This window comes from Lontra canadensis, unplaced genomic scaffold (assembly GCF_010015895.1).
Source record: "Lontra canadensis isolate GAN:19392208 unplaced genomic scaffold, GSC_riverotter_1.0 scaffold73, whole genome shotgun sequence".
Classification (NCBI taxonomy): Eukaryota; Metazoa; Chordata; class Mammalia; order Carnivora; family Mustelidae; genus Lontra; species Lontra canadensis.
The window spans coordinates 2,187,688-2,206,549 of NW_022631067.1; the positions used below are offsets into that span (position 1 = coordinate 2,187,688).

Sequence of the window (18,862 nt, forward strand, 5' to 3'; positions counted from 1 at the left end):
CCAGGTTAAGTCTGAAGTCAGCATAAATTTAGGTTCTTCAGACTGACCTAAGAAATGATTGTGAGAAGTAAAATAGGAAGATGCCTTTTTTAAAGTCGAGCGCGTTGATTTTTAGATGCCTGTCTCCCGACCTCGCTTAGCGATCACATGTGCGCAAGAGCCCAGTTAGCACGGCAGCAGGACCAGAGCTCCCCCGTAAGGGAGGCTCGCAGTACCTCCGTGTCCTCTTGCCGCCCCTTGAGCTAGTCAGTCAGGTCAGCAGGAGCAGAGACAGGTGAGCGCTCGGCGGGGTGTAATTCGGTGTTTTTGTGTCACGCAGCCTGAGGAACGCCAGTGGCCTGACAGCAGCAGACATTGCTCAAACCCAGGGTTTCCAAGAGTGCACCCAGTTTCTCTTGAACCTGCAGAACTGTCACCTGAGCCGTTTCTATGATAACGGCCCCATAAACGGGGGCCATCAGAGCCGATTCCCTAATCATACTAGTGCGGGAGCCAATCGCAAGAGATGCTTGGAAGATCCGGAGCCCTTTGGAGTGAAGAAGGCTCGAACCGAAGGTGAGACCCCTTGGTGGACGGGAGGGGGGCACTCTCCTCTTTCCTGTAACGTGTGCTCTTTTTTACGGCTGGAAGCACCTTTGAGAGGAGACCTTCGCTTGAGGGTCCTGTGCCTGGAGGAGCCTGGTGCGGTGGTGGCGTTTCCCCCTGTGGCCTCTGCAAGATTGGCCCTTTAACCAAAGGGTTGCGGTGAGAGGGCAGTGTTGACAGCTCAGATGGAAGTGTGCGTGTGTGTACCTTTGTGCACACCCAGGGTTTTCTGCCACGCATTAGATTTTTCTCTTTCCTGTACCTGTTTGAAATATAATTAAAAAAATCCGCCACCGTGCCTGATTTTGTTTGTTTGTTTCCTCTGAATGTCCCTGAGCTTATGAATAACATTGCTGGTCTGGTAGCAAAACACGGTTTCATGTCTGGGCAGGGAGAGGTTTGCCTCATCTGGTCTCCGCACCCGCAGTGCGGTGTGTGTGTCGCGGTGAGACCCGAGGATACGCCTGGAAGGTAAGTGAGTTGTAAGTGAATTATAAGTGTTCTCCCACCTTTTTATCTTCAGATGATTTTGGAGTTCATGGTGCAGCAGAGTCACTGGTCAGTCTCAGATGAGAACAGCTCCCCTTCACCTAGAGAAACACGTGTGTGTGAACCTGTCTGTAAGAGATCTTACAAGACAGACCAGTGGCCGGGCAAGAGTATTTAACAAAGCGACACAGAGAGGGACACATAGAGGTGGCAGTGAAAAGTAATCACATTGGAATTGGGAGCTCGGGTAAGAGCTGAGCATAAGGACAAAGTTGTGCCCTTTGATTAAAAAAATAAAAAGCTATGCAAGGAAAGGAGGAGGAAAACCTGGGCGGCTGAAGGCCTCCGTTGCCCACACCCCACGGGGGTCAACGTGATCCTCTTTCCAACGCTGCACATTTTCATTCTGACTGGACAGTGTTTGGATGAAAATGGGCTTCTTTTACTATAAAGTTGATAAAATTGTATTACCTGCTTTTAAATACTTAGTGACTGTGGAAAACGGACTTCTTTTTTGTGGAAATGAATGTATGAACTTGAGGTGGTGGTTTACGAAACTCCTGGCTTCTGTGAGTCACAGAGCTCTCTAAGAGTGCCAGAAGGGAGTAAGCACAAACGACATGAGCAGGTGTCCGCCCGCGCAGGGGCCTGACAGTGAGCTCTCGTCCAGCACGGTCACTGATGTGTTTGTGTTCCGGCCGAGTCTTCCCTAACGTAGTCTAAAAGCCCTTTAAGAGCATCCACTTTTTTAAAATAGTCTTTTCTTGTCCGCTTCATGCCTGGTTTCGTATTTTGGAATGACGTGAAGTGTCGGCCTCGTGGGCCCTTGGGCAGCAGACCGGTACCTGTCCACGTGCACGGGTGCAGGCTCACAGCAGAAATCTTGGATTCCGCTAGTAGGCTAAGACGGATGTCCCCAAACGTTCTAACAAGACTCAGACATGGGCCAAAGAGTTTTCCCAGCCAGGCTCTGCAGCGTTCAGGTCCGTCGGATCTGCCAGCGTCTCCTTATTGACGCCCCTGAAGAGACCTGAATGTACGTTTCCTAGACCTTGTCACCACGCAGACGGATCCGAAGAATCCGGCGGGTGGATAGATGTGGACAGGGGTTATTTCCCTCCTCCAGGCAGGTTTGCTTTGGCTGACAGGGTGAGAGATGCACGTTTTTCCCGAGACTCCCCGGGCAGCCTGTTCCCGCTGCTCTGCCGGGGCACCGGCTCGGAAGAAGATGTGGCTGGAGCCTGGGCTTTGAGGCACGTGGCCCCGAGGCTGGGCTGTGCTGCCCGCCCCAGCGGCGGTCCCGTCTGTCAGCCAGTGCGTGAGACATCTGAGCTGGACCGTCCTCGCTCCCGTCCCCCAGGCAGTGCTGGTCCCGGGCAGTGTCTCCCACGTCCCTGAGCGCATGCGTGTGTCTCCGGTCATGGCTGTGGGAGCACGGACAGGCCTGCAGCCTGCGCCTCTTTCCTCGGCGGGGGGGGGGTGCGAGTGGCGATGACTGCTTTCGTTTTATCATTACGTGCTCGCCGTGAGTGGGGGCCGGGGTGTGGGTCTCATGACTTTGCCCCAGCTGCCTGGGTTTTCGGAAGGAAGTTTGTTTGCCTGTGCGAGTGCTTCTGCCCCGGGCTCGGGTTCCAGTAGGCGATTCAGGATCCGTTGTTGTAGTTCATTTTCACTTCACACCTGGCATCTCGTTTTGATTTGCTGTGTAAATGTCTGAGCGTCAGGTTTTGCTCATTCTGAATCGTTCATTTTGCAAATAAGTTTTTGGCTCCCACACCAGAGGAAAAATAGGCATTTTTTTCCTTATCCAATACATGCATATAAAATACTTTTGAATAACTTCCCATGTCAACATATTTAAAAGAATTTAAAATTTTGTCTCCAAAAAAAAAAAAAAAATCTGTCTCCCTTCTTTCTTCCCCAGTACAAGTTAGGCTTTTAAGTGCCAGGAGTGCGGTCTGGGCCATAGGAAGGCATAGCTTAAACCTTATCAATGAAATTCAGGCCAGTCTTTCTGCAACTAAATCACACATGCTCGTGTTTTTAATGTGCATTTTATGTTCATAAAAGTTATTTCCAGAAGTTTTTCCGGCTAAACCAACTTTTTAAATGTGCTTTGTGAATTTATTTTTTTTTTTAACTTTTTTTTTTTTTTTTTTTACTTTGGAATCCTGAGACAAAGTTCCCTACTCTTCTCCACAGAAAGTGGCCTCTGTCCCTGCTTCCACTAAACTGTTTTCAGATGTTTTAATGTCATTGGTGTGATTTTCCCTTGGAAACTACAGATGGAAAAGAACTTGAAGGATTAATGACACTGCAGCCTTTCCATGCTGCTTGACCGTCTGCTGTGCTGGGGGAGTGGGCGAGCCTCGGGCAGGTCCTATGTGAAAGCCCCTGCCCCACCATTCACACCAGGATTCCCTCCACCCTGGTCAGAGCGTAAACCTAGTCCGTGGGGCCATGAACTCGAGCGTAAAGTCAAGTCCAAAGTCACTTCAGCGGTTGATTCTAATTAAAAGTATTTTGGCATAAGATGGGGTTTTGTTCCTTTGGGGTGGCACAAGGAAGCACAAGTGTGTAAGTGGGTTTTGGGGTGTTTTACCCCCGTTTATCAACCATTGGCTCGAGGTGGGATGACAGATGTCCTTCAGTGACGGCTGCTCTGTAACGATTCTGTTAGTGTTTCTGTTAACCTTCAGGAGTAGCAGTACCGTTACCTGTGTGTGTGGTCCTTGGAAACCCACCCAGATACCAGGGAGACTGGTTGGGAAAGAATGCCGGTCCTGGCCGGTCCTGTCCATGGGAGAGACTTCCCTCTTCTTTCAATCAGGAGTTGCTTTGGCTGCAGCTCCTCGTTGGGAGCAGGGAGGGGCAGGGTGATTTGCAGACTGAGCCAGGGGCCGGGGTTTTGTGACTGGGAACAGTTGCCATAGGAAGGAGCCTGTGTTGATACCAGATCTCGTTAAATCGGTTTTTAATTCAGATGGATATAGTACTGATCTTGGAATTTCATACATAATGTATAGGTATTTAACTTACAAAAACACCTATTGGGAAATCTACAGCATTATGGTTCTGTTTAAAATCAGCAACGAGAAGTTTCTCAGCACACGTTCCCCTGGGTAAACTTCACATTGAACAGTCTGCACTCTGGTCTTCAGTATCCGTCCGCACCACAGCGGAGACGGGCCGTGGCAGGTGGCCGGGGTGGGGGGGAGGGTGACGCATCTGCCCAGTTAGAGCCTGAGCCTCAGGAGATCCACTGCCTCCCCAGTTAAAAATGTGGCTCCCGCCTGTTTGATCCCATACATTAGAGACACACAGGACTGACTTCAGGTGCAGAGTTTAAGTGTTTGACCAGAGTAAGAGAACAGTGCGGTTGGAATAACAAAGGGTTGTTTTGTCTTGATCCCTGAAGACGTAGCATCCGGTAATGGTGATCTGAATGACACTTGAGAACCAAGCGCTCTCTGTGATTTGCACCATTTCCGTCTCGAATTCCAGCCTCCGGAGGCTCCTCTGTTCCCAGAGCAGTGTAGCGGCCGTGGCCGGAGTCAGCCATCCCATGCACTTTCCTCCCTCCTGCGTCCTTTCACAGAACCCCAAGGCCCCCGGTGGTGTTTCCAGAACTCTCACTGCTGCATTTTGGGCCGTGGCGGGAGCTTAGAGTCTGTGAAATGGTCCCCCACGGTAGAACCATCTTCATTACGGCCTCAGGTCCTGCTTTGATTGAAACTGAACCTCTCTTTAAAAAGTAGTTATCCAGGTAAATTGTGCTAAGTGCGTAAGAAATCGTTCTGATTAAGGCCAGTGGGAAGCCCTCGGAGACTTTCCTTCCCGACTACTTTAAAGGGGACGTGAGGGCTTGCCAGTGGTTGGGGCTCCCGGTTCCGCGGGGAGACCACAGGTGTGTGAAGCGTCCTGGGGCTCCTGGCCAACTCCCCTTGGGGGCTGACCCACAGCTGGGACCCCCACACACTGGCACCCTGAAGATGCACAACAGGGGGTCACTAGTCTGTGTCACGAGCCCAGCCTCACCGAGGTCTGTCGTGCAAACCTACTTAGCAGTGTTTGTGTGCCCGACAGCTCCCTCGTGCTGGGTCCAGGGGTTCGCACCCTGCTAGCCAGCCAGAACACCAGCACCTCACAAGGATGTGACCATAGAGATTGAATTTTGCTTTTTAAGAGACGCTTCTGCCTTGAACGTTAAAATAAGCCTGAGTGGGCGTTCTTCAGGAGCCCTAGGTGAGCTTGCAGGTGTCCTTGGTGATTGGAATCTTGTGTTTGGGGGGTGCCGTGCTGGCTCAGTAGGAGCTTGTGGTCATGAGTTCAAGCCTCACGCTGGGCAGAGAGTTCACTATTAAAAGTGAAACATAACTCGTTTTTGTCCTGCACATGCTCCTTCCCGGCCGTACCGAGCCCCTCAGGAATCCGCTTCCCGACAGCACCGTCCAGTGCTCCCCGCCTTCCAAAAGCCCAGGGAACCTACCCCAGGCTTTCAGACTGCTCGTGCGTAAAGCAAACACGTGGCTGTAGAATCTCGCTGAGAGCTGGCCGCGGGCTTCAGACAGCCGTACCAGTGCCCGGTTCTGCATTTGGACCATGGTCAGTCATGCTTGCAAAGTCGCCTCTGCAGGAAGGAAGCTGGGAGGGTTTGTCTTGAGCCACTGCTAGGCAGTGTCCTGCCGCAGATGGTCCACGGCTAACGTGTGCTAGAATCTCTTGTCCTCGACAAATGCCTCCTGTGGCCGAGTAGGAGGTCAGGACTTTTTTTAACGAAATGTGTCGTGGTCTTTGCTTTTTCCTGTGGAGGTCGGTAGAGAGATGGGAAGAGAAGGTGCTGCTGCTCCGAGCCCCAGAGCGCGTCCAAACTGACCGCTTGGGGAGAGACCCCTCGCGTTCTGTCTGCGAGGCTGCCTTTCTCAGACGCAGCGTGGCACGTCTCCGTGGCTCCTTCGGCACACACGAATGGGTGTGGGGGAGAGGAGTCTGGTCGGAGCCAATGTTCCGACAGTTCTGAGAGGCCAGCGTCAATCACGGTTCGTAAAACACAGGTTTAAAAAGTAAGTTGCGTCTGTGCCGCTGACTGCTAGGCGCTGGAATGACCCGGGTCTTTGTGCGGCCGGACTGTCTGCCGCGAGTTTTAAAAAGCCTTGCAGGTGCTTCGTGGCAACGGTGCTCCGCAAAGACGGCCCGTCTGTGGAGAACCCGGCCTGCGTGCGTGAGCACCTGCCCCTGTTAAAGAGCTCCTTGACTAGAGCAGGGGAGCCTTCGGATGGTTCCGTTTTTGTCCCGTCCTGTTACGGGAGCCGTCGGCACCGACGGCGCACCGGCGAGGTGGCAGGGTTTCAGAGTCGGCCCCTGAGTCACTTCCACGGCAAACTGGCCTTGTCCCCTGGCTCCTCCTCTTCGTTTGACCTTGGATGTCCCCAGACTCCTCTGCCTGCGGCCCCTCCGGCCCCCTAGTGGCAGGCCCGCCCGGGCCGCTGCTCTTCACAGCCGGCCTTTCCAGGGGGCCAGTCTCCTCGCTCCAGGACTAGTCACTTCTGTTTGCTTTCTGTGTGTGCCTTTTCAGGCTGGAGAGCGGCCTCGTTCATGGATACAGTCCCCTTTCTGAGCACTGGGCTTAAGGGATGAGCAGATAAGTAGCTCTGCTCTCAGGAAGCACTTTCGGATTTGTCCTCTGTCGGGGCTTTTGTAACCTGCTTTCCTTTCCAGACATGTGGAATGGCACCCTTAGCTCAGGGCTCGCCGTCCCCAGGAACCCTGGCCCCCGAACCCTGAAGAGCAGACCTCGCGAGTACAGACACGGAGCGCTGTGCTGTAGCCCCGTGAAGCTCCCCTTTTGCAGAGGCGTCCGTCCGTGGCTTTGCTGGGCTGGCGTGCGCCCGCTCTCCGCGGACCACCAGATTCCCAGGACGGCTTACCCGGCGTAGGAGAGGAAGGAGCAGGACCCGAGCCCACGCAGACCGCAGGCTCCTCAGAGACTCAGCAGTCTCTGAAATGACTGGCTGAGGTCTCCCGAAGGTCCTGAACACCCCCCCCCTCGTGAAGGCGGCCAGTTTGCCACGGACTTGTTGGAAGTACCTGCTTCCCGGGGGGCGGGGCAGCTTGCCTGTCGCTGATGGGGGCCCGTGGAGGAAGGAGGAGAGCCTTGCGTGGGAAAGCCGGAAATCCGTGGCTTAATGCCTTGGGCTTAAAAGCACCTGTGTTGTGAGTGACCTTGGCCTCCTACCTGTGCAGACCAGCTACACAGGTCACACTGCTCTGTTTCTCCCACATGCCAGTCGTCCGGGACTTGCGTTCCTCTTCACGAAGACTGTACATTATTCTCCGGTCTCCGCGGTTTGGCTTGCGGTTAGCGGCAATCTGGAGCAGGTACGCTCACTCCTTCCTTTTACATCTGTAGGAAACGACTCCTGCCTCCAAATCAGACGTAACTGAAGCTGCAGAGTTGATGTGTGTTTTTAAATGTTTATTGGAAAGATTTAGCACAAAAGTTGTTTGTTGTATATATACTTTGACCCAGAAATTTATCTGATTAAAGACCCAGAGGTACGCAGGTGCAGTGGTGAGGTTGTCCATTGTGGTGCTCACGAAAGGACAGCCGGGCAGTCGCGGGGGGTTACGGGGGGTTATAATGCGACCCTACAGCAATGATTCTTTGACTTTAAAAGGTTCTTTTGGACTTTGCTCACGAGCTGCATTCATGCCGTGGTAGATGAAGAGAAGCAAGGCATGAAGGCGATCTGGGGGTCCGACTTTGTAATAGCACGTGTGTGCTGACACCAGAAAGCCACATACACGGGAACGTGGCTGCTGGGGGTAGGGTGGGGGCGCCCAGGGAAAGTGCCCAGGGGCGTGTTTCCACACAATGAGTGTGATTCTTGCAGGAAACATTAAATGTGCATGTTCGTTTTCCTCCAAGATCCAGAGAACGATGCTTTTTTGAGGAATGTACGTAACTTCAGCTCCAAAGATCTTGGAACTAGGACTGTAATGTTCGTTTCCAGTGTTACTGTATCTTGGTGCACGGGCCCACGCCCCCAGGACAGTATTTAACCTTGGCTTTTTACTTTCCTTTCTACTACTGAAATTAGTGAGTTTTTTTAAATTTAGGATAATTTTAATGGTTTTCATGTTATTCGAGAATTGTGTTTGTATTTCTTTTTTTTTTTTTTTTTAAGATTTTATTTACTTGACAGACAGAGATCACAAGTAGGCAGAGAGGCAGGCAGAGAGAGGAGGAAGCAGCTCCCCGCGGAGCAGAGAGCCCGATGAGGGGCTTGATCCCAGGACTCTGGGATCATGACCTGAGCCGAAGGCAGAGGCTTTAACCTACTGAGCCACCCAGACGCCCCTGTCTTCGTATTTCTTTATGAAAAATAACTGAAGGAACATTTCGGGGCATAATATAGAGTATGCTGAACTTAGAAACATATTTAGAAACCTCTGTGGGTTGTAGAACTGCTTTATTTCCTCCGGGGACCAGCCATGAAGGAGAATTTGTGCCACTGGGTACAGGTAAAGTAAGTGTCCGAAATCCCGTGACTTTTCCTTGGAGCCGCACATTTCGCGAAGTTTCCCAGTCGTGCTCTAGGCTCCTTGCTGATCCCTATATTCCGTTGTTTTCACACATTGGGAGCATTCAAGGCTCTTAGAGGAGAAAAGGAGGGAGAAACCATTGTCTTAAAAGCCTGCGGGTGCAGCGATCTAAAATTGCCTTTGTGTTCTGTGCAGCTCGGAGCTCGGGTCCCTGCACGCCGCTGGGGAACAGCGACGCGGATGACGAAGCTGACAAAATGCTGGTCGACCGAGAGCTCACGGCTGTCACAGGTGGGAGTGGACAGTTCCCTGTTAGCTGTGGCAGCAGCCCCATGGTCGAAGACACCAGACAGCAGGAGGGTGGTTCTGTCGGACCCAGAGAAATAGAAGTATACACGGTCTCAGCGATGCAAACGCCTTGTCGCTGCAGGAACCAGTGTGCGTACTATTTCTGACCCGAGTCTCCTCCCCAGCGTTGCACTTTGTTGTCCGACGTTTTAAAGAATGTTATGCTACAGTTTGCGTATCTTGGGCGAGTTTGTAGATACAAAGATAAGTGTTTTGGGTGCATTCTGTAGATATGAGACGTTCAAGTGCAATCTTCCTATTTTGGTTTGAAGCTTCCGCTTAACGTGCCTTGTTTACTTTCAAAGAGGTTTCGCATGCTTATTTTCCTGACATCTGACCTTTGGGTGAACACCCCAGACATCTGTTGCTAGTAGTTTCTGCCTGGTGCGCAGCAAGAAGGATGATTTGCTGTGGACATGGAGGACGGGTGGATGGTTTTGACCTGTGACTGGGCTCACCAGCGTGGGGCCTCCCACTCGCCTCTGCTGGTTGCTGTGGTTTCTGGGACAGCAGCTCCCAAGTCCAGCCAAGTGCTGGGCGCCGTGACCCCCAGACACGTACACGCTATAGGTGTTAATGTCTCCGTACGGTTGATAGTTAAAGGCTGTTTCTTTTAGCATTCAGAATCTTCAAGACTTTTCCTTGGAGTTAACACTTTTCTCTGCCAATTTTCTCGTTAGATGACCATGAAAACATCTTAGCAGTTTTCTTACTGTGTTAATATATGTAGAAATAGATACTGGTTTGTTTAAGGTTTTATTATGTGTCTATGCTAAATTCTTCACTGGGGTAAGAGATTATGCATTATGCTTCCCAGACATACATGAAAAATCATTTCTGTGACTAAAAATGGAAGGAAAATGTGTACATCTTTCTAGAAGCTACAGGGTTACAGGTGGAATCACCTTCTTGCCAGATAATTAAATGGGTAGATTTTCTGTGGAAAATCCTAATACGTTAATAATTTAAAGACCTTGGCTAAAGACAAGTAACAAAACTCAAAGCTTTTCAAAACAAATGACATAGCTACATGCTTTAAAAGGCAGAAGTAATTTCTAAACTTCAAGCATTAATATCCTGCGTTTTCAGGCCAAATTTAATAGCCAGCGTGGGTGTCGCGTTGAAAAGGCCACACTTTTATTTCAAGCCCAGCTTGTCCTGTGTGAAGGGCGCCATACTTCCGGTCACCTCACGCACAGCACCGTCCTCCCACGTGCACAAAATGGGCTGAAACTCCTGGGGGCCGTGCCGTGGGCAGGCAGGTGGTGTGCGGGAGTGTGGGCCCGGAGAGGCGTGAGGGGCAAGGAGCTAGGACGGTGTTGGAGGGGGCCAGGCGGGGTCACGAATAGCCAGTCTCTAGGATGCCCACCGTTCTCGTGCTCAGCTGGATTAGATTTTCCGCAAGGACATGAGGTCATGAAGTAGCCTTGGTGTTGACGTTGCGTCCCGGCGCTCGTCCTTGCACCCCCTGGGTACTAGAGGAGATGCGTGCACACTGAGCTCGAACGGAGAATTGAGTCAAAGTGACTCCGATGTCTGAGCCAGTGCTCCTGGACCTTTTCAGGGCTGATCCCCTGGAAACCTCATGTCCGTGTCTGTTACTAGGACACAGTTATTTGTCTTAGTGACCATCAAGGTCGCCATCCTACTCATGAATTTCATCACCCAGGAACAGTGATAAAAGTTCTCTGGGATTAGCTCATTTTATTGCTTTTTATTCTACTTCATGTTCGGTTCTTGAAATACTTCTTCTCTAGTCTTGAGTTTTAACTAAATAAAAGAGCTATCCTTTAATTTGGGGGGGAAAAAAAAGTCCCTTATCCTCTGAAGAATTTATAGCAGTTATAAAGTATGATTATCACTTAAACTGCCAGAAAAATGATTAATGGAATGTGTAGAAGGTGTTTTTGTTCATTGAACAAGCCATGATTTTTTATTGGCAGGAAGATTTGCAGGACACACAGAAACCTATGTCCAAGTGCAAATCAGAGGCACCTGGCTGGTGAGGCGGAAAGTCAGCCCTTCTGGGGGAGGGCCACACTGTGTGTCAGGGGCCTATCGGTGCGGAAACGTGTCCTCGTTCCAGCGGTCGTGGGACTCCGTTGGTGTGTTTAATACCATACCTTGCTTTAACAGCTCAGAACATTGAGATAAAGTTTCCTATGACCAAGCAAGACCTAATTTTCAGTCATTCTTTGTACGGTTCTATGAACTCCTGTGAACGTGAATATTGAATCCCGGGTTTCCTTGTACAGAAAAGTACCTTGTAATCGCTGTCCCCTTGGGCTCGGGTGTGTTGGGATCGACTCTGTCACTCCCCCTAAGACATCTCCTCTTGGTGGATGTCTGCCTATGCAGGTTAAGCAAGCCGCATTTTCCCAACCTAAGCGTTTTTTTACCGTAGCCTCATTAGATGAAGCCTTGGACATCGGAGTCCACTCACCTGGCGAACTCGGAAGGCCCTGCCAGGGCTCGCGCTGCTGCGCCGCCGGTCCCAGACCGCACGCGTGAGAGCGCTTAGTGTCCCATCCTCGCCGGCCGCTCGCCGAGCCACACAGGTGCCACGCGGACGCAAGGGTCGCTAAGATCTGAGCTCCCGTGTCCGAGCGCCAGGCCTGAGCAGTGGGCCGCGTCCCCAGAGCTCACGTGGCGCGGTCCCAGGAGCCCCCAGGCCCCCGTTTCGGTGGCCGCCTTTCTTTTCCCTTTCCTTAAGAGCTGGAGGGGGTGGGGTTTTGTTTTAACGTGTGGGAAACCTCCCACTTTGTTCTGCTGGACTGTCTCGCAGGTGATTTTTAAAACGTCTTCCTGAAAGTAGTCTTAACACGAGAGCACTTTCTCGATTCTGGGTGTTGCTGGCGGCGTTCCGGGGCTGCTGGTCGTTCTCATGCTGCAGATCTGTCGGCTCAGCCGTTTGCATTTAGCCGCTCGGTGCAGCCGAAAGCCAGAGATGTGTCCTGTCTTACCAGGAACATGCTGCTGTTGGTTCTATTTTTAAATCTGCCTGTGCAGTTTTTTACCTCCGGAAAAGGAACTGGTTTGTTTTAAAGAAAAAAAAGAAGCTAAATAAATCCTTTAGAGTTGTGGCAGCAATGAAACCGTTCTAGTTCCTCCTCCCCCTCTGGTTCAGAATTTTGGTGACAGGTGTATTTCTCAATGCAGATATGAAAAACAGTAGCCCCGCGTCGGATACATTGGCAAATGGATGTGTCATCAATGGACATTTGGACTTCCCCTCCACGACACAGCTCAATGGGACGGAGAGCAGGAGTGACCAGAGCTTATCAGGAGCTAATAGTTTTAGCAGTGGCTTAGTTCAAGGACGGCCTTTTCCGAGTAGCCAGGGTTCGCTTTGTGTCAATGGGACCGAGGAACCGGAAAAGACCGTGAGCGCTAACGCCGAGATGTGCGGCTCTCTGCACCTGAACGGGAGCCCGAGTAGCTGCGTGGCTAATAGACCTTCCTGGGTGGAGGGCATTGAGGAGAACCTGCACTACGGGCATTACCATGGGTTTGGGGACACCGCTGAAAGCATCCCCGAGCTTAGTAGCGTGGCGGAACACCCCAGCTCCGCGAAGGGGGCAGAGAGACACGGCGGTGCCGCCCTGGGGGCCATGCACCTGTACCACGGCTCGTAGAGACCGGCAGCCTGACCGTGCGGACGCGCCCATCCCTCCTAGTAGCCGACTATGAATACTCATGGAGCGCCCATTTGAGGGACTGTCACGACCTGTACTGGTTTTGTGTACTTCAGCGTTCTGACAAAGCTGGCTTGTGTTTGAGAAGTTCCTCGTGAGTCCTGTTGTGTGCACGAGGACGGCTGACTAAGCGCCCAGGTGTTTCCTCCTCAGGCTGGCGGGCCTCTTTCCGAGTCTAATTTTTCGGCTGCCAGCCTCGGTGTTTTCCTTTGAACGCCCTCACCGTAGAATGCCGTCCTTCCAGACTCCTGGTCCACAGTCCTTTTGAAAAGCTTGCTTCTGCTCCAACCTGTAGAATCTGTGACAGAAGACGGCTCATTCCCTATGCAAAGTACAGCCTTACAAAGATTTCTTGAAAAAAAGAACATTTGTCTTTTTCAAAGTCTTCATTGAAACTTTGCAACTTGCCGTGTGGTGTGTCTTCCAGGCACGCGTGGTGGTTTGGGGGCGGAAGCGGCCCCTTTGTCAACAACGTAGCTCCCTGCCCCGGGTTTCACTGAAAACACCTGCAGCCAGGACTGACTTCTGCCCTATCGTGGTTTTATCCCACATTTCTTGCTTTGTCTCTGCGGTTTGTACCACAGATAACGGTTTCCTTTATTATGTAGTGGAAATTACTATTTGTAGGAACTGTCAGGTCAGGATATTTATAACTGACTATTTTGACTTATATTTTCTTTTTTCTTGTTTTTTTTTGTGGGGGGGGAGTGGTTTCTGCTTTAAAATGTATACCACTGTGTATCCCGTCTACTGAGAGAATTTTGGATCTCTCTTAATAAAAGTGCACTAAGTTTATGGTTTTATAGAAATTAGCTTTTGTTTAAGCAGCTAGTGGTCACACTGTGCAAATATTGTAATGAATTTTTACTTTTCTGATTTTTGTAATGAAAATTGGTGAAGTTAGAGAAAATGTCCATTGAACAAGCCAATGTGCTAAGAGTGTTACTAACATCTTGTTTTTAAACCGTGCTTTACAGATTGAATAAAAAACTCACACTTGAGCCATGCCTGGGGTGTGCTTTCTTTCTAGCGTGGAGGAGGGGGGTGGGGGTTTCCGTGCAGGGGACAGGAAGGGAGGGACGAGTGGAGTGTCCCCTTTTATTTTGCTTGTAAGATTTTACTTTACTCCTCTGGTCCTGCCCATGTGATTTCTGGCTACTTTTGGTTTCTTGATGTATATGCTCTAGTTTTAGGACCCTTTTCTCCCAGAGCCTCTTGGAGGAGTATCAGTTGTCTCCGCCGGCAGTATTGTCCCTGTGCGCATATTTTCATAAAAGACAATGACCATAATTTACTGAACGTCAGGCCAGCAGACATTTATGAACATAAGCCTTTTAAAACTGTAAATTACAGTTAGTAAATGCCAACAAAATAATCTTCCTGGCATGCCCTGTATGTTATTTAGAGCACTGGTTTCTTTATGCATATTATTGTAAATTTAACATACCAGAGTGAGGGGGCATTAGCCTTTGGAAGTGTCACAAAAATTACTGGAGGCTGAGAACAGATGCGCAAATACACTTGCTGTGTCACTGCCGCCCAATCCCGTGCCCACGGCAGGCATCAGTAATGAAGCCCTGATGCCACCCAGTCCCGTGCCCACAGCAGGCATCAGTAATCGAGCCCTGAGCCCAGATGGCGGCTGCCGCCCTTCTAAATGACTGCTCTGAGAAGCCACCCAGGTTGCTCTGAGTCTGCAGGAGAGGTGGAACCACGCAATCCTGTGCTTAGACTAGTCCTTAATGTATTTCCGAGACTGTGCAGTGAGTTAATATTTGCTGGAAAACATTGAGTGAATCTCTTAAAATGCTGGAGGGTCAACCTTTTCATTTAGTCTTGGGAGTTGTTGGACAGAATCTGACTGCTTCTCAGGGACCACCTACTGTGTAGAACCTAGAGGGGCACCCGCTGTACACAGTGTGATGGATGCAGTTTCCTTGTCTCGTCGCTCAGAGGCATTGACGTGAGCATGTGAGGTTCCCATTTACAGATCATAACAACGTCGTTGCAGGAAAATCCCATCGTCCCTGGAATTGGCTTCAGAATGCACAGGAGCGGTAGAGTGCAGACGGAACATGGCTCACACAAGATGGGAGAGGAGCCGATGTTGACACTGGGTACATGAAGGTGTTTTGTTCTACTTTGTATATATTTGGGGAAGTTTTTCATACTTAGGACCTGACAAAGATAAAGTTCTAGTCCTTTAAAAACGTGGACATCATTTTAACACTGACCCAAGAATAAGCCGAAATTTTACTCTGCCTGTCTCACCAAAATTAAGTGCATTCTAAATTATAAGAGTTTACTGGTTCTCTGTAAAAAGAGAAAAGAACCTGTAAAAAAAGAACCTTTTTTGGCCTGAAGACCCTTTTAGGGGCTCATATGCTTAAACAGTAATCACAAACAAATGGAAAATTAAACTTTAAAAACTCCATTGACAGTAACATCAAAACCATAAAACACCTAGGAATATACCTTAAAAGGTGTTCAAAACCTCCACACTGAAAACTAAAACATTTCAGAGAGAAAGAAGGTTGCAGATGACATGCTACTACATAGAGAAAACCCTAAACACGCCACCAAAAACTGTTAGAACTGATGAATGAATTCAGTAAAGTTGCAGGTTACAAAATTAATATGCAGAAATCCGTTGCTTTCCATACACTATTGAAGTAGCAAGAAGAGAAATTAAGAAAATAATCCCATTTATAGTTGCACCGAGAATAATAAAGTACCTAGGAGCAAACTTAACCAAGGAAAAGAAAGCTCCTCGCTCTGAAAGCCATAAAGCAGTGATGAAAGAAACTGAGGACACAAGTGAAAGGAAAGACATTCCATGCGCGTGCATCAGAAGGACAAATGTGCCACACCACCCAAGTCAACCTGCAGATTTAATGCAGTCCCTATCAAAATACTAACATTTTTTACAGAACTAGAACAAATAGTAATAAAATTTGTATGGAACCAGAAAAGACTTCAAATCGCCAAAGCAATCTCGATAAAGAAGAACAAAGCTGAAGGTATCACAATCCCAAATTTGAAGGTGCGCTACAAAGCCACAGTCTTCAAAACGATATGGTTCTGGTGCAAAAATGGACACAGATCAATGGAACAGTATAGGGAACCCAGCACAGGAGCCCACGCTTATGTTATCTACAACAGAGGAGGCAAGAATATATAGTGGGAAAACGTTTCTTCAGTGCTGTTGTTGGGACACCTGACCTGAGTGGCCCAGTTGGTTAAGCATCTGCCTTAACCGGGGGATCAAACCCCGCATCAGGCTCCATGCTCAGCAGGAAATCTGCTGCTCCTTCCGTCCCTGCCCACACTCATGCTCCATCTCTCTCTCTCTCTCTCTCTCTAAAATAATAAAATTTTTTTAAAGGTGTTGGGAAAACTGGACAGCTACTTGCAAAATAAGGAAACCGGACCCCTTTCTCAGAGCATACACAAAAATAAGCTCGAAATGGATTAAAGTCCTATAGATGAGACCTGAAAACATAGAACTCCTAGAAGAAAACAAAGGCAGTCTTTTCTTTGACAATGGCCAGAGACCTTTTTCTCGGTAGATCTCAGGCAAGGGAAACAAAAGCAAAATTAGACTATTAGGACTATATCAAAATAAAACGTGAAGGAAGCCACCACAAGCCAAAGACAGACTGCTGAGTGGGAGGAGGTATTTGCCACTGATAAGGGATTAGTATCCAAAATACATAACGAACTTCTACAACTCAGCACCCAAAACAAAAGAAAGTAATCCAGCGAAAATGACTGAGGACCCAAATAGACATTTTCCCAAAGAAAACGTACAGCTGGACAATGGACACATGGAAAGATGTTCATCACTCAGGGCAATGCAAAGCAGACCTACAGTAGGGTGTCCCTTCACACCTGTCAGAAGGACTAAAATAAAAATATATATAATAATAAAAAAACACAAGAAACAACAGGTGCTGGTGAGGATGTAGAAAAAGGGAGCCCTCGCACGATGGTACGAATGCAAACTGGTGCGGCCGCTGTGAAAACATCATGGAAGTTTCTCAATTAAAAATAGAACTACCATATGACCTAGTAATTATTTACTCAAAGAAAATGAAAACACTAATTCAAAAGGATACATTCACCCCGTGTTTATTGCAGCATTATTTACAATGGCCAAACCGTGGAAACAAGCTGAGTGTCTGCTGACTGACGCGTGGATCAGGAAGATGTGACAAACATACGGTGAAATGTAATTCGACCATCAAGAGTGGAATCGTGCCGATCACGAGAGCATGGGTGGATCAAGAGGGTGTACTGCGAAGTGAAGGACGTCGGTCGGAGAGCGAAATGCCATAGGAAGGGGATTAAGAGCACACTAACGAGGGGCACTGAGAAGTGTATAGACCTGTTGAATCACTGTGTTGTGCACCCAGAACTAACGTAGTACTGTAGGTTAAGTATATTGAAATTGAAAAAGGAAAACGTTCAAGACCTCTACACTGAAAACTACAAAACGTTCCGAAGAGAAAGGTTTAAATGAATGTTCCGGTTGACGTGTGTAAAGAAAATCTGGCCTCGTACAGGTAAGTACTTGAGAAGGGGGGGATATTTTCATTTTAATAGCCTTTGCAGTCCGCTGCGGGGATTTGACACCAGACCTGTACACTGGTAGTCCTTTCGGGTTAGCTGCCGTGTTGAATCAGGCCACGGCGCTGGACTTCTTATACCCGGTTACTGGACATTATCTTGCCCGCGAAATGGGCCTCTGATCCACGCATCACTGTATAACATCCTGCATTAACTGTTTGGAGAACATTATTTGAGTTCTGCACATCTTCAAGTGTTGAAACTTTTTTTATAAAAAAATCATCTTAACGTCCTTAACAATCTCATAAAAGTTCAAGCTGGAAAGTGTCAAGTGCATGGTGCATGGTGCTGGATACAAGTTTAGAAATTGTCATTTTTGCTTGAAAGTTCAAATGTTGGGGCGCCTGGGGGCGCTCCGTCGGTGAAGCCTCTGCCTTCGGCTCAGGTCGTGATCTCAGAGTCCTGGGATCGAGCCCCGCATCGGGCCCCCTGATGAGCAGCATGTGTGCTTCCCCCTCTCTGCCCCTGCCCTTTCTCGTGCATTCTCTAATAAATAAATAAAATCTTTTTAAGAAATACGTAAGTAAAGAGAAAATGTCTTTTCATGACCGTCGTTTGCTGCCACAGCTTTTCCAACATTTCATACAGTTCAAGATCAGCTACGCCAGTGTTGTGAGCTGAAGAGCGTGGACCACTGCCTCAAACAGCACGTGACGTTTCCGTACAGAACAGTGACACTTGCTTTCTTTGAGTCATTTCGAAGTTCTCTCCAGAAGAGGAGGAGGGAGGTGGCAATGGCGTCCAGTAGAACAAGACAGCTCCCCTCCCGGGAACCGCAGGGCCTCTGCTGGGAGGCAGGGGAGCAGGGCGCGAACGACAGTGTTTGACACGCTGTCGAGAGTTGGGGTAACGAGCCGCTGACCATGCCCACTGCCTTCTCTCCCTCCCGCGGGCAGCCTGGAGGGGGGCAATGATGGCGAGATCCTGTAGCCAAGGGGACTGAGGTGGCACCGGCGTGGGGAGGGAAGACAGGCCGAGGGTCGGGCTGGCAGAGTGGATGTGGCTCAGACGCACTGCCGTGAGGCTTGCCATCCGAGGCCGGGGGACAGCAGCAGGTGCCCACAGCAGGAACTTAAAGGAAGGCACACCAGGCTGGTGACAGCTGGAGGGAGGCCCGGCCAGAGCCCCCACCGCGGGCACTGCCCACTCTTCTAGACAGCTCCCACCTGGCCAGCGTTCTTTGCGGTAATTTCTTCCGTTAAGGTCACTGGGGCTGTCGCTGTCTCCTGCTGGGCCCTGACCAATGGAGCCAGCCAGGTCGCTCTCACCGGCGTCGGAGGCTGGCCTTCCAGAAACATCCCGGGCCTCCCATCCCGTCAGGCTACGACGAGCCACGTTCGGTTCCACATGGAATGGCAGCTTTGAACCAAGACGCAGACTTGCTGAGGTGACACCTGCCGAGGGCCATCCACACGACAGGGGCCCGGGCCAGGGGGCCCCGAACCCGAAGTCATGGCTGCTGCTCGGGGCCTCCGCCAGGGACAGGGAGGGCACCCGTCACTCCTGAGGCTGCAGACGAGGGAGCGCAGGAAGAGGAAGACAGACCATGTAAGTGGCTGCAGACGACGGCT

The 18,862-nt window shown here is 49.8% G+C and overlaps 1 protein-coding gene across 6 annotated transcripts in view; it reads left to right on the forward strand.

Moving 5' to 3' along the window:
* ANKRD10 (ankyrin repeat domain 10) overlaps window positions 1-12,688 on the forward strand; it is a 31,052-nt gene extending 18,364 nt beyond the window's left edge. For 4 of the 6 annotated variants that reach the window (XM_032881033.1, XM_032881034.1, XM_032881036.1 and 1 more), the window contains 3 exons: window positions 320-555; window positions 8,815-9,057; window positions 12,127-12,688. In XM_032881033.1, the coding sequence (XP_032736924.1) occupies window positions 320-555; window positions 8,815-9,057; window positions 12,127-12,602 (955 nt within the window). In that variant the 3' untranslated portion in view covers window positions 12,603-12,688. Of the gene's footprint in view, window positions 1-319; window positions 556-8,814; window positions 9,058-12,126 lie in introns of those variants that run through there. The other 2 variants (XM_032881035.1, XM_032881038.1) reach the window with 2 other exon arrangements.
* Window positions 12,689-18,862: the final 6,174 nt, after the last annotated feature.